The sequence below is a fragment of the Balaenoptera borealis genome, assembly GCF_965194805.1.
Source record: "Balaenoptera borealis genome assembly, chromosome: 18".
NCBI lineage: Eukaryota > Metazoa > Chordata > Mammalia > Artiodactyla > Balaenopteridae > Balaenoptera > Balaenoptera borealis.
The window spans coordinates 23954073-23967678 of NC_138877.1; the positions used below are offsets into that span (position 1 = coordinate 23954073).

The window sequence follows — 13606 nt, forward strand, 5'->3', positions numbered from 1 at the left end:
AGAAATACTGGCCAACAACTTTCCAAACTTGACTAAAAAAATAACTCATAGATTCAAGAAATTTATCAAACCCAAAGCAGGATAAATACAAAGAAAACTGTATCTAAGGAAATTATAGTCAAGCTACTGAAAACCAAGTACAAAGAAAAAAAATCTTAAAAGCAGCCAGAAAAAAAGTCACATTAAATATACAAGAACAGTGATGGTTATTGATTTTTTTAATAGACTTTATTTTTTCAGAGCAGTTTTAGGTTCACAGCAAAATTGAGCAGAAGGTACAGTGTTCCCTCATACTCTCTGCCCCCTGGCAGCCTCCCAAGCTATCAACAACTCCCACCAGGGTGGTACATTTGTTACAACTGATAAACCTATGTTGACACATCATTATCACCCAGAGTTCATAGTTTACATTAGGGTTTACTCTTGGTTTTGTACCTTATATGAATTTTGACAGATGTATAATGACATGTATCCACCATTATAATATCATACGGAAGAGTTTCAGGGGGGTGGTGGTGGTGGGATGAATTGGGAGATTGGGATTGACATATATACACTAATATGTATAAAATAGATAACTAATTAAAAAAAAAAAGTATCACTGTCCTAAAAATCCTCTTTGCTCTATGTATTCATCCCTCCCTCCCCCAACCTCTGTCAGCCACAGTTCTTTTTACTGTCTCCATGGTTTTACCTTTTCCAGAATATTGTATAGTTAGAATCATACAGTTTGTGGCCTTTTCAGATTGGCTTCTTCCACTTAGTAATATGCATTTAAGGTTCCTTGTGACATTTCATGGCTTGATAGCTCATTTTTTGTTTTATTTATTTATCTTTTTAGTGCTAAATAATATCTGTTGTCTGGATGTACAACAGTTTATTCTTTCACCTACTGAGGGACATCTTGATTGCTTCCAAGTTTTGGCAATTATGAATAAAGCTGCTATAAAAACATCTGTATTTTTGTGTGGATATCAGTTTTCAACTCCTTTGGGTAAATGCCAAAGGGTGTGATTGCTGGATCATGTGGTAGAGTATGTTTAGTTTTGTAAGAAACCACCAAACTGTCTTCCAAAGTGGCTGTACCATTTTGCATTCCCACCAGCAATGAATGAGAGAGTTCCTCTTGCTCCACATCCTCACCAGCATTTGGTGCCGTCAGTGTTGCAGATTTTGGTCATTCTAATAGGTGTGTAGTGGTATCTTGTTGTTTTAATTCTCATTTCCCTGATGACATTTCATGTGGGACATGTTTTCATGTGCTTATTTGCCATTTGTATATCTTCTTTGGTGTGGTGTCTGTTCAGGTTTCTGACCTACTTTTTAATCTGGTTATTTGTTTTCTTATTGTTGCATTTTAAGAGTTTGTTGTATATTTTGAATAACAGTTCTTTATCAGATGTGTCTTTTGCAAATATTTTCTCCCAGTCTCTGGCTTGTCTTATTTTCTTGACAGTGTCTTTTACAGAGCAGAAGGTTTAATTTTTTTGAGGTCCAGCTTATCAATTATTTCTTTCATGGATTGTGCCTTTAGTGTTGTATGTAAAAAGACGTCACCAAACCCAAGGTCATCTAGGCTTTCTCCCGTGTTATCTTCTAGGAGTTCTATAGTTTTGCATTCTATATTTAGGTCTGTGATCCACTCTGAGTGTAGACAGAAAAGAAATAAATAAAAAAGGCAAAGGAGACTAATAGAACAAAAATACTGAAATGGTAGACTTAAACCCAAACATATCAGTGGTTACATCAAATGTAAATGGACTAAACACTCCAATTAAAAGATAAAAATGATCAGATTGGATTGAGAAAACAATTTGTGAACATAACTTTTTCACAAGAGATGCACTTTGAATATAAAGACACAGACAGTTTGAAAGATAGAAAAAGATAAACTATGAAGACATCAATCTTTAGAAAGCTGGTCGTGGCTGTATTAATATCAAGTAGATTTTAAGATATGGACTACCATCAAAGTTGAAGAGGGCCAGTCAATTCACCAGAAACAAATAATAATACTAAATGTGTATTTACCTAATCATAAAGCTTCAAAATACATAAGCAAAAACTGACAAAATTATAAAGAAAAAGACACAAATCTACAATCATATTGGAGAGCTTAACAACTTTTTTGAATAGTTGATAGAACAATACGCAAAATCAGTAAGCAAGCATATAGAACATTTGAACAACTTATCTACCAACTAAACCTAATTACCATATATAAAATACTCCACTTAATAACTGTTGATTATACTTTATTTTCAAATGCACATGGAACATTCACCAAGATAGACAATACACTGGATGATAAATTTCAAAGAATTTGGTATTCTTTGATAACAGCAGAATTTAATTAGAAATCAGTAACAATAAGAAAGCTAGAAAATACATAAACATTTTGAAATTGAGCATCACAATTATAAATAATCCATGAGTCAAAGAAGAAATCACAAAAAAAGAAGAAATCATGAGAATTATTAGAAAATATTTGAAATTGAATGATAATGAAAACACAGCATATAAAAAACCATAGGGTATAGCTAGAGCAGTATTTAGAGGAAAATTTACAGCTTTAAATGTGCATATTAGAAGAGAAAAAAGGTTTAAAAGCAATTATCTAAGCTTCCATCTTAAGAGACTAGAAAAATAAGAATAAATTCAGCCAATAGCAAATAGGAAGAAATGATATAATAAATAGTAGAAATCAGTGAAATAGAAAATGGAAAATCAGAGAAAATCAACAAAGCCAAAAGTTGAAAAGACTAATAAAATTGATAAACCATAACAATACTGATCAAAATCATGAGGATCGTGGGGATAGTACCTTAGGTCCTATAAACTTAAAAGGATGATAAAGGCCTATTATAAACAACAATAAATTTAACAACTTAGATGAAATGGACAAATTCCTTGAAAAGCGCACATACCATCAGTAACACAGGAAGAAATTACCTCTATGTTTAGACCTATGGTCCATTTAAAATTAGGCTATATAAATGGTGTGAAGTAGGAATCAATGAAATTGAACTCATAATTAAAACCCTCCCCACAAGGAAAGCTTCAGACTGACATGGCTTCACTGGTAAATTCTATCACACATTTAAGGAAGAAATAATACCCAGCCTATACAAATTTTTTCAGAAAATGGAGGGTGGAACTCTTCCCAGCTTATTTTAGGAGGCCAGCATAACCCTGACACAAAGAATGAACAGGAACATTACCAGAAAAGTAATTACAGACCAATGTTCCTCATGAACGTTGATGCAAAATATTTTCAAATTGACATTCTCTAGTATGTATAAAAAGGTTAGTAACTCATGACCAAGCAAAGTTTATCTCAGGAATGCAGAGTTGGTTTCACTTTCAAAACACAAACAATGTGAAGAAGTGAAGGAGCTAGTCATGTAGATCTGAAGAATAGCTTTCCAGGCAAAGGAAAAAATAAGTGCAAAAGTCTTAGGATGAGAACGTACTTGGACTCAGATTCTAGAAGTGAAGTGTGTCTAGAGTGAAGGGAATGAAGAGGCCACTCTTTTTGCCACTGTGTTTTCTGAGCACCACCCCTGCTTCATTATTATTCTTATTTCTGCCTTGAGTGTAACAATAACTAAATAAGAATAGTAACCCCTCCATTTCTTAGAGGCAAAAAAAGCTGTATTCTCTCCAGAACCACTTCATCCTTAGCTGTGTAATGGTATTCAAGTTTGAATATTGACACATACCAAAGGCAGAATTATACCAATAGAGGCTGAACAATTGGCTGGCCTTCAAGAAGGCTCACAATGTGACCTTCACCTTTACGAAGTCACTTCTTGGCCAAAACCTCCTTTTAGCCTTGTGGGCTTAGAAAATTAACATTTTAAGTATCCCAGAGTTGGGTAGACATGGAGAAGTGCTAGTAGAGTTCACAAGAACCTGATGTATAAAACTCAAATGCCAGTTTATTAATTTACAATAATAAACAAAACTCTCAAGGAAGTCAGAAAACGTACCAGTCATCAGTGCTTCTTCTCCCTGTAAGGAAACTACACTGGAAGGCAAATTATCATAAAGCTGGTTACTGAGCATGGAAATCAAGTCAGTCATTTGAGTTGGAGTGTTCTTGACCTCTGGCTCTGGACACTCAAGGAGCCAATCTCCGTAACAGCGTTATTCTTATCAGGTAGTCACTGGATGGGAACTACCAACACATGCCTCCTTCACTTGCCTATTTTTGTGCTACGTTCTTCACATAATCCCTTCTGATGATATAGTCTTTCTGTTTATATTAATACCTCCTGTGATACCTAGCTGAGGCTGGTGATCTAGAGTCCCACTGAGGGGACTTTGCATGTCTCTACTCTGATCCATGGTGTATTAGTTTCACAGCTTCACTGCTGAAGAATAATTTTAGAAGCAGGCTAATAAGATTTATGGAGTAACCAAAATTTTGTTCTAGTTATTTGATTTCTATTAGTATATTCTATGAACATGTATATAAGCATATTCAGTGACTATATTCTCCCTATAAATGTATGCTATTGGATATATCAATGGATATATTTATTACATATTAATAAATATTATATGCAGTGATATGTATTACATATATACATATAAGTTGATATATATCCCTTTGAATATACTTGATATATTAAAAATATTCTTTTGAATATAGTTTCATTATCTAATATGATGTTTCTGTTTACTAATTTATTTATAATTCTTTTAAAGTCACTTTCTGTTTTGCCAATATATCAGGAGGCCTAGTTCACCAATTTGAATGAACTATCTGACTTTGCAGAATTAACAAAACTGGAAACTTAAAAGGATGTTTAAAGTTTATAGCAATTTATGTGAAGTGTTAGTTGACAAGTTTTAACTTTGTTTTTATATCAGTATTTTGGAATGCTTACAGTGTTTCTGTCCTAGTTCCCCTGATGCTCTGCAGAACTGTGTTTCCATATAATTGGTTTCTTTTGTAATCATGTATGTTTTATTTTATGCATTTAAAAACACTCTAAGAAGAAGTCCATAGTCCTCATATACTATCAAAATGAGCCATGGCATAATAAAGGTGAAGAAGCTCCAAGTTAAGGGAGGAGCTGGGAAAGAGAGAGGGGAAACTGTACTGAGGGTCCCAGTAAAAAGGGTCCCAGTTAAAAGGAAAGCTGAGTTACAGAGAGAAGGGGAGACAGGTCGGGGACAGAGTCTTAAGGCCCCAGAAACCCAGAGTCTTGTCTCCCTACAGCCATCTTAAGCTATAAACTTATTTTGGCAAATTGGTTATTTTGACAAATTTGGTGAATTGGTGTTTTGACAAATTGATTCTTCTTTGTATTGACCTAGAATCACCTTCCTGACTGACTAGAGCGCTCTCTTAAATAGACATGAGAATGAAGAAGTAACTTTCCCAGCCCCACTATTCTATTATTCAATCAGTTCATTTTAAAGTGGGTGTTTTACTACAATACCACTGTCACACTCACTGGAAGTACCACTTCACACCCACTAAGATGGCTATGATTACGATCAAAAAGACAGGTAATATCAAATACTTTCAGTGTGTGAAGAACTGGAACCATCCCACATGCTGGTGAGAATGTAAACTCGTGCAGCCAGAGTAGAAAACGGCATGGCAGTTCAGCGAAAAATTAAAAATAGAATTACTGTATGATGCAGCAATTCTGCTTCTGGGTATATACCTAAAAGAAGTGAAAGCAGAGTCTCAAAGATATATTTATATCCATATTCATAGCAGTGTTAGTCACAATAGCTAAAAATAGGAACAACCCAGGTGTCCATCAATGGATGAATGGATAAACAAACTGTGGTGTATACACACAATGAAATATTATTCAGCCTTAACCCATGCACTTTCCACTGTGCCTCACTGCCTTCCGCTGTAGCCTTGTCTGTCTCAGCATAAATACTGATCTACTTAATGGCAGGGAAATGGCCTACATGATCTCCTGGATCTTTTAGATCAATGGGTCTATGTTTCAGTGAACCACTAGATACAGGAGATGAAACTATTTCTCTTAACCAGAACCTGCTTTGATAAGTAGAAGGCCCTCCATCACAGATGCTTCCCTTGTGTTCAAATCCCAAACACCATCACTTGCTAGCTGTGAAACCTTGAGTGCATTACTTAAACTCTTTGATCTTCAGTTTATACAAAAGTGGGGATAATAATATTTACATCATAAGGTGTTATGAGAATTTAATTATATGTAAAAAGCTCTCATCACAGTATCTAGCATGTAATGTGTTGAATACTTATAATTACTGTTTATTTTTATTATCATTATTATTTACAGTAAGTAATTTTTAATCAAGTGCTTTCCTCTTTAGAGTAGTCAAAATATCCTTTATGGCTGTTTACTATTTTTCCTTCTCAAGGCCCATTGACGTGTGCTCTTCTTTTAATAGGTACAACATAAGAGATACGGTGCAATTCTTAAGCGTTTGCACTGTCAGGTGAACAAGCTTCAGTCAAAGAGAAGACAATGGCAATGGAACATTCAACAGCTGGAAAAAACTGCAGCTGAACTGAGAAAATGCATTGGAACGAAAGATTAACATGGCCATATGGTAATGTAGTATAGGGTAATGCTGAGCACAGACTATGCCACAAAAATTACAGGATAGAAAGGTGAGAAAATCCTTTGGGTCTTAACAGCTGACATCCACTATCAGAGGGCTCTCTTAATGACAGATATGTTTTCTTTTCTTTGAATCAGTCATCTGTTTGCTGAAATGCCTTCCAACCCGATAATTGATAGCAATAGAGAGACAATAGGAAGGCTCACAGAAGAATAGTGAAAGACTCTGTATGAATATTTTGAGTGTATAAGATATATTGTACTCATGAATGCCTGTTTATAAACATGTTGCCTTCACTAGCACATGAAGCAAAAATTTAGAAGAAAAGAAGCATTTGAAGTTACAATGATTTAAATTATTAAGATATTTTAAATGGTTGTCTGTTTCAAACTACCTGCTTTTTTATCCCTGGCTTCAAAGCAGTCCATAAATGTTGACATTTATAATAAGGTTGTTATGTGTTCAAGGCTTCAGATATTTACTTAATTTTTCTCTTTTATCCAGAAGGTAACAATCATTTTTCTTTGCTGTTGGATAACATATTTTTAGAGTGTTGCAATGTATACAATTTTTTGTTCACTTTTCTGTCTGTATGTTCTTTCTTACTATTCTATAGCTAAATTGAATTTATAACATCATGTAAGGCAAACATACCAGCTCTTAATGTTAACCAATGTAGACTAACATATATTTTTTCTCATTGAAAGTCATATACTATGTCCACAGCAACAAACTTGTGCCTTTTAGAATAAAAGCACTCCTTCTTGTGGCTCCATTGCGTCAAATTTTTAGAAGCAGAAATAAAACATTAATTATTGAAGATATGGTTTTTAAATATTCAGTTTTAGGATTTAATGAGTTCAAAGCAATAACATCAAAAAGGTATCTTAGGTCCATTTTCTCCTCACCTTTCTATGTGCATAAGATTCGTTAAGAGTATAGCTGACAGAGCCTCAACCACCAGAGGGCAGACAGCAGAAGCAAGAAAAACTACAATCCTGCAGCCTGTGGAACAAAAACCACATTCACAGAAAGACAGACAAGATGAAAAGGCAGAGGGCTATATACCAGATGAAGGAACAAGATAAAACCCCAGAAAAACAACTAAATGAAGTGGAGATAGGCAACCTTCCAGAAAAAGAATACAGCTGACATAAAACCTGATAATCTTGTTTGCCTAATGTTAGTAGTCCTATTAGGAATTTGCATGGCTTATTATGGCTAACACTTCAAGTGGCTTATGCTGTAACACAATCAGCATTGGTCCATGACTCAGAACTAGGTTATTTTCTTTCTTTCTGCTTTTTTTTAGGATTAGGGTTAGGGTTAGAGTTAGTAGATCACAGACATAAATGTAAAATGCAAAATTATAAAACTGCTAGAAGATAACATAGGAGAAAGCCTAGCTAACCATCAGTATGGTGATGTCGTTTTTAGATACAACACCGAAGGCACAACCCATGAAAGAAATAATTGATAAGCTAGACTTCATTAAAATTAAAAATGTCTGCTCTGTAATAGACACTGTCAAGAGAATGATAAGACAAGCTATAGACTGAAAGAAAATATTTGCAAAAGGCAAACCTGATAAAGAACTGTTATTCAAAATATAAAATAAACTCTTAAAACTCAACAATAAGAAAACAAATAACCAGTTTAAAAAATGGGCCAAAGACCTAACAGACACCTCACCAAAGAAGACACACAGATGGCAAATAAGCATATGAAAATATGCTCCACATGGTATGTCATCAGGGAAATGAGAATTAAAACAATGAGATACCACTACACACCTATTAGAATGGCCAGAATCTGTAACACTGACAACACCAAATGCTGATGAGAATGTGGAGCAACAGAAACCCTCCCATTCATTGCTGCTGGGAATGCAAAATGGTACAACCATTTTAGAAGATAGTTTGGTAGTTTCTTACAAAACTAAATGTACACTTAACATATGGTCCTGCAGTCACACTCCTTGGTATTTATCCAAAGGAGTAGAAAACTGATGTCCACACAAAAACACAGATGATTATAGCAGCTTTTTTCATAATTGTCAAAACTTGGAAGCAACCAAGATGACCTTTGGTAGGTAAATGGATAAATAAACTGTGGTATATCCAGACAGTGGAATATTATTTAGTGCTAAAAAAGAAATGTTATCAAGCCATGAAAAGATATGAGGAAACTTCAATGTATATTACTAAGTGAGAGAAGCCAATCTGAAAAAGTTACATAAGTCCAACTATATGACATTCTGGAAAAAGAAAAACTATGGAGGCAGTAAAAATATCAGTGGTTGCCAGGGTTGCTGAGGGTGGGGGGTTGGAGGAGAGATGAATAGGTGGAGCACAGGGGATTTTTTTAGGGCGGTGAAAATATTTTGTATGATGCTGTAATGATGGATATATGTCATTATACATTTGTCCAAATGCATAGAATGTACAATACCAAGGGTGAATCCTAAGGTAAACTGTGGACTTCGGGTGATTATGATGTGTCAGTGTAGGTTCATCCTTGGTTTAAAAAGATGTACTATTCTGGTGAGTAACGTTAATAAATGGGAAGGCTGTACATGTGTGGGACCAGGGAGTACATGGGAAACCTCTGTGACTTTCTCTCAATTTTGTTATAAACCTACAACTGCTTTAAAAATTTGTTATTTTTTTAACATCTTTATTGGAGTATAATTGCTTTACAACATCATGTTAGTTTCTGCTGCATAACAAAGTGAACCAGCTATACGTATACATATATCCCCATATCCCCTCCCTCTTGCATCTCCCTCCCACCTTCCCTATCCCACCCCTCTACGTGGTCACAAAGCACCTGATCTCCCTGTGCTATGCGGCTGCTTCCCACTAGCTATCTATTTTACATTTGGTAGTGTATATATGTCAATGCTACTCTCTCACTTCGTCCCAGCTTACCCTTCCCCCTCCCTGTGTCCTCAAGTCCATTCTCTACAACTGCGTCTTTATTCCTGTCCTGCCCCTAGGTTCATCAGAACCATTTTTTTTTTTTTTTTTTTAGATTCCATATATATGTGTTGGCATATGGTATTTGTTTTTCTCTTTCTGACTTACTTCACTCTGTGTGACATCAGTACATGAAAGTCAGTATTAGTAAAACATTTTGGCTAAGAAAAGTGAAATTCTGCTTATAAAAATTGCTTTGGAAACTTGTAAACTTCACATAGGTGATTACAATTAATAATCGAAGTTCCTATATCATCTTGCATTGAACATGGAATCCCTTGTTCATCCATACAAATCATTAAGGCCTATATCAATACTGTGGAAATTTAGGACTATTTTTTGGTGGGGAGAGTCAGTAGACTAAGAACTTACGGTTTTTCAACTAAAAACTATTTGATTTACTAGTTGCTCATATTTTCAATATTATATTTTATTTTTCATTAACTAAGCTAATGATTAGTAAAGCTAATGATCAGTAGCTAAAAGTTGTGTGCCTGTCATAAATAACCTATGCTATATTTGTTTACTTGAATTTATAATGTATTTCTAAGGGAAGGGTTTGGTTTTTGGTTTTTGTTCTTTTACTTTCCTGATAAATTTGGCAGTATAAGTAATGGGTCTTCTATATCACATTAGCTACCATATAGCACTTTCTCCTGAATGTTACTGAACTGTGAATGAAACCAGGAAAAATAAATTGAAACAGATACTAATAACAGAATAGATTTATTCAATACATATCTAAGAATGGGATGCTCCAAATTGCTTTTTCTCTCCTGTAATGTTCTATTTCAATGATGGCTATGAGGTCTACATTTTTAGAAAAATTAAAATAGCATATGATTTAGTAATGGCAGAGTTGCTGTTTACATAACCCAGTAAAGACAGACATGAAATAATGAAACTTCACTCTTTTAATTAATGAGATGGTGTATTCCAATAGCAAAACCAGAGTTCATGTGATAAATAGTTTTAAAAGGCTTCTTACTCAAAAAGCTCTCTGGCATAACAATCATGTCAGAATTGGAATAAAACACTTAAATTACAGATATTTGCCAGTATTGCTGTCACATAGCACAGGTAATTTAGAGGCAATGATAATACACTGCCAGTCTAAGATACACCTTCAAATTTCTTTTTTGTCCAAAACGTTTGAGTCAAGACATATCGTCCACCTTATCTATTATGTATTACTTATTACTCCCCATGACATTATTTTACATAGATTAGAAATTTGTAATCCTCGTGCTTGTATTGGAGAAGCTTCCTCAAGGTGGTTTCAAGACTATTTCTCCTTGATTTCATAGTGCTTCTTTATGTATGTGATATGGGAAAAATATAACAATCCTGCAAAAATGAGTTGTTTTGTCTTCAATGACTAGTGTTAACTAATTCATGCCCAGTTAGCCAGCCAGATGTCAGCACATATACTTGGCTGAAAATATTACACAGTTTTCTCCTCATCCACCTTTCCCACAGAGACTGTGTACAGCCACTGTCAAGTGTCTGTCATTCCTTAGAGGGAGACCGTTCTGAGGACACCTCCGTCCCTTGGATGTAATATTGACTTGGCTGGGAAGTTAGATAATGTTGATATTATTTTAATTTGTGGTTCATACAAATTTGTATAAAGCACTCAATTCTCAGAAGAGTCCATTCTTTTTCTAATCTTTCACTAATTTAGATTATTCATCTTCTAAGCCTTTCAATCTCAATTAATCTGTCAATGTAATTTACTCAGGCACAGTTTCCTAATAATTAGTCGAATTCTCTCATTTTTCTTCCATTTCTTTCCAGCAAAAAATTCCACTTCCTCTTCAGAGCTTTCCTTTTCTCAGTCTCTGCACAGCCCCAGTTGTATCATCTTCAGACTCCAATTCTCATTTTTGGTGTAACTCCAAAGTTTAATTCACTTGCCTAAATTTAGATCCTGAACATTGAAAACAATCTCTTCATTTATAACTGTCTTATGCAAGAGACTCCATCTTTATTTTGAACTGCATCCCAGAGATAAACTTTCTCAGAAACACTGACGCAGTCAGTGCTCTGCCCAGACCCTCTCAGATCTCTTTTTTATCCTTTTGGAGCACCCCTCTCCCAAGTGAGCTATGCTTTTACCTCCACTAGCTCTCACCAACACTGTCTGTGGGAGTCCTGCCACCCTCAAAAGGACTTTACCTGCTATTACAGCCTTGCTTGGCTTTTTTTTCTTTCCAGTCTTGCTTCCCTCACCAATTTCTCCTGGGAGGACTTCACTAATAAATCACTTGCTTGGAGTCTGCTTCTGGGAATCCCAAACCAAGTCACCTTGCAAAAATAATTACACATTGAAATCTCTATTTTCAAGATATGACTTACTCTACTCCGGTTCCTCATTCCAGATCAATTCTGCTTCCAGCAGCAGCAGCAACAGGAAAAAAAAAAAAAAAAAAGCAAGAAACTTAGCACCTTTGAAATCTAATTACTATCCCATTTAGTATAATTTTGATATTTTTATTTGCTTTAAGTTAAAAAGGCAAGCCAAAAGACACAAACTTTATTCCATTTATTTAGTACAACAATAAAAGTACACTATGAGCCTTCAAGTATAATAAATCAGTCACTACTTTGTATTAATCTTTTTTGATATTAGTATTCTTAGGAACTACCATGTTGCTACATACTATAAATTTATTAAATAAATCTTGATTTTGAATTTAACAATTTTTTAATTTAAAATTTTTTCAACTGTGCTGAGCTCATGTGATTTTTAGACAGGCTTATTAAAAGACTCATGCAACCAGACAAAAAGGGTGATATTTAAGGAAAACATTTTGGTTGCTCTCATTCCAACTAAATGACAAAGACAGGGACAGGAAAAAATCATGTGTGCACATCCCCAGATCCTATGGCCTCATATAATCATCCTGGTTCTTTCAAAACATCCTTTCCCATCTTTTCCATTTTTTTAAATTAGCAATTCTCCTTTTTAATCATTCATTATTCCACCTACAACTCAAAACCCTAGAATAACAGTCTGTCGCAGATCAAGAGTAATTAACTCAGAATATTACAAAGAAATGTGGATCTAGAAGACAGAACATTTCAACATAAAAAATCAAAATCATAGCATCTGTCATCATGGTTTCAGAAAATTTACAGTCACTTTAAAAGTATTGCTAAGGGTATTTTATAATATCTTTGTGATTTTTTACATTAACAACATCAAAAAATATAAAATTGGTAACAGTTATAAAAAAAATTATTAGTGTTGTGAAAATGGTTTTAACCTAGGCTAAAGTTATTAAGACTTCTTGCTCTTGGCCTCCAAACACTTGTAAACATTAGTATTACAAGTCCTCAAAACTTCAAGCTGATATATAAATAAGCTAAAATTCTGCAAAATGTCCTACACTTATGGAAGTAGGGCCCAGCAATAGGAACAAAGTTTGAATATCCGCTTTCATTTTGTAACATAATCTAAAAAAGAAGCTGACTAGTATGCGTGAAAGCCCAGCACAGTGAGCTGATGATGGCAAAGAAACAAATCTCACGTTCTGCCTTCTTTGTTAGGTAATTGCAAAAACAAATATGTCATGGTTCTTTCCATTCAGGAGATTAATTTAGTTGGCAAGAGGGACATGTATATAATAGGTTCAAATACAACATAAAACATCCTGTAATAGAAGCATAAACCAAACCCTGTGGAAACACAAAATAAGGTGTAATTAATTCCAGACGAGGGTGGAAGAGTTTAAAAGAAGAGGTGACATTTGAGGTGGGCTGCAAAGCAATTATTTTCTCATGATTGTCTTCACTCACCAGACTCTGAAAGTTTCTATTTTATTCCCTTTTGCACTGCCATCAGCAAGCAGATACCTGGCGTACATAATAGGTGCTCTGGTGTATGTTGAATGAATTAGTGAATAAGATAATCAACCATTGCTCTTCTTGTCAATATCTCCCAACATCCCTGTCGTCAGTCTCTCCTACCTCTAATCTTATTATTAATACTATTTCTTGAGTTATCTTCTTTGAGTAAAAACTGAGCCTGAAATGCCTCT

General features: G+C 34.7%; 1 protein-coding gene across 16 annotated transcripts in view; it reads left to right on the forward strand.

Moving 5' to 3' along the window:
* Window positions 1-7356, forward strand: part of CCDC122 (coiled-coil domain containing 122) — a 34853-nt gene extending 27497 nt beyond the window's left edge. For all 16 annotated transcript variants that reach the window (XM_082365687.1, XM_082365686.1, XM_082365694.1 and 13 more), the window contains one exon: window positions 6412-7356. In XM_082365687.1, the coding sequence (XP_082221813.1) occupies window positions 6412-6561 (150 nt within the window). In that variant the 3' untranslated portion in view covers window positions 6562-7356. The remainder of the gene's footprint in view (window positions 1-6411) is intronic.
* Window positions 7357-13606: the final 6250 nt, after the last annotated feature.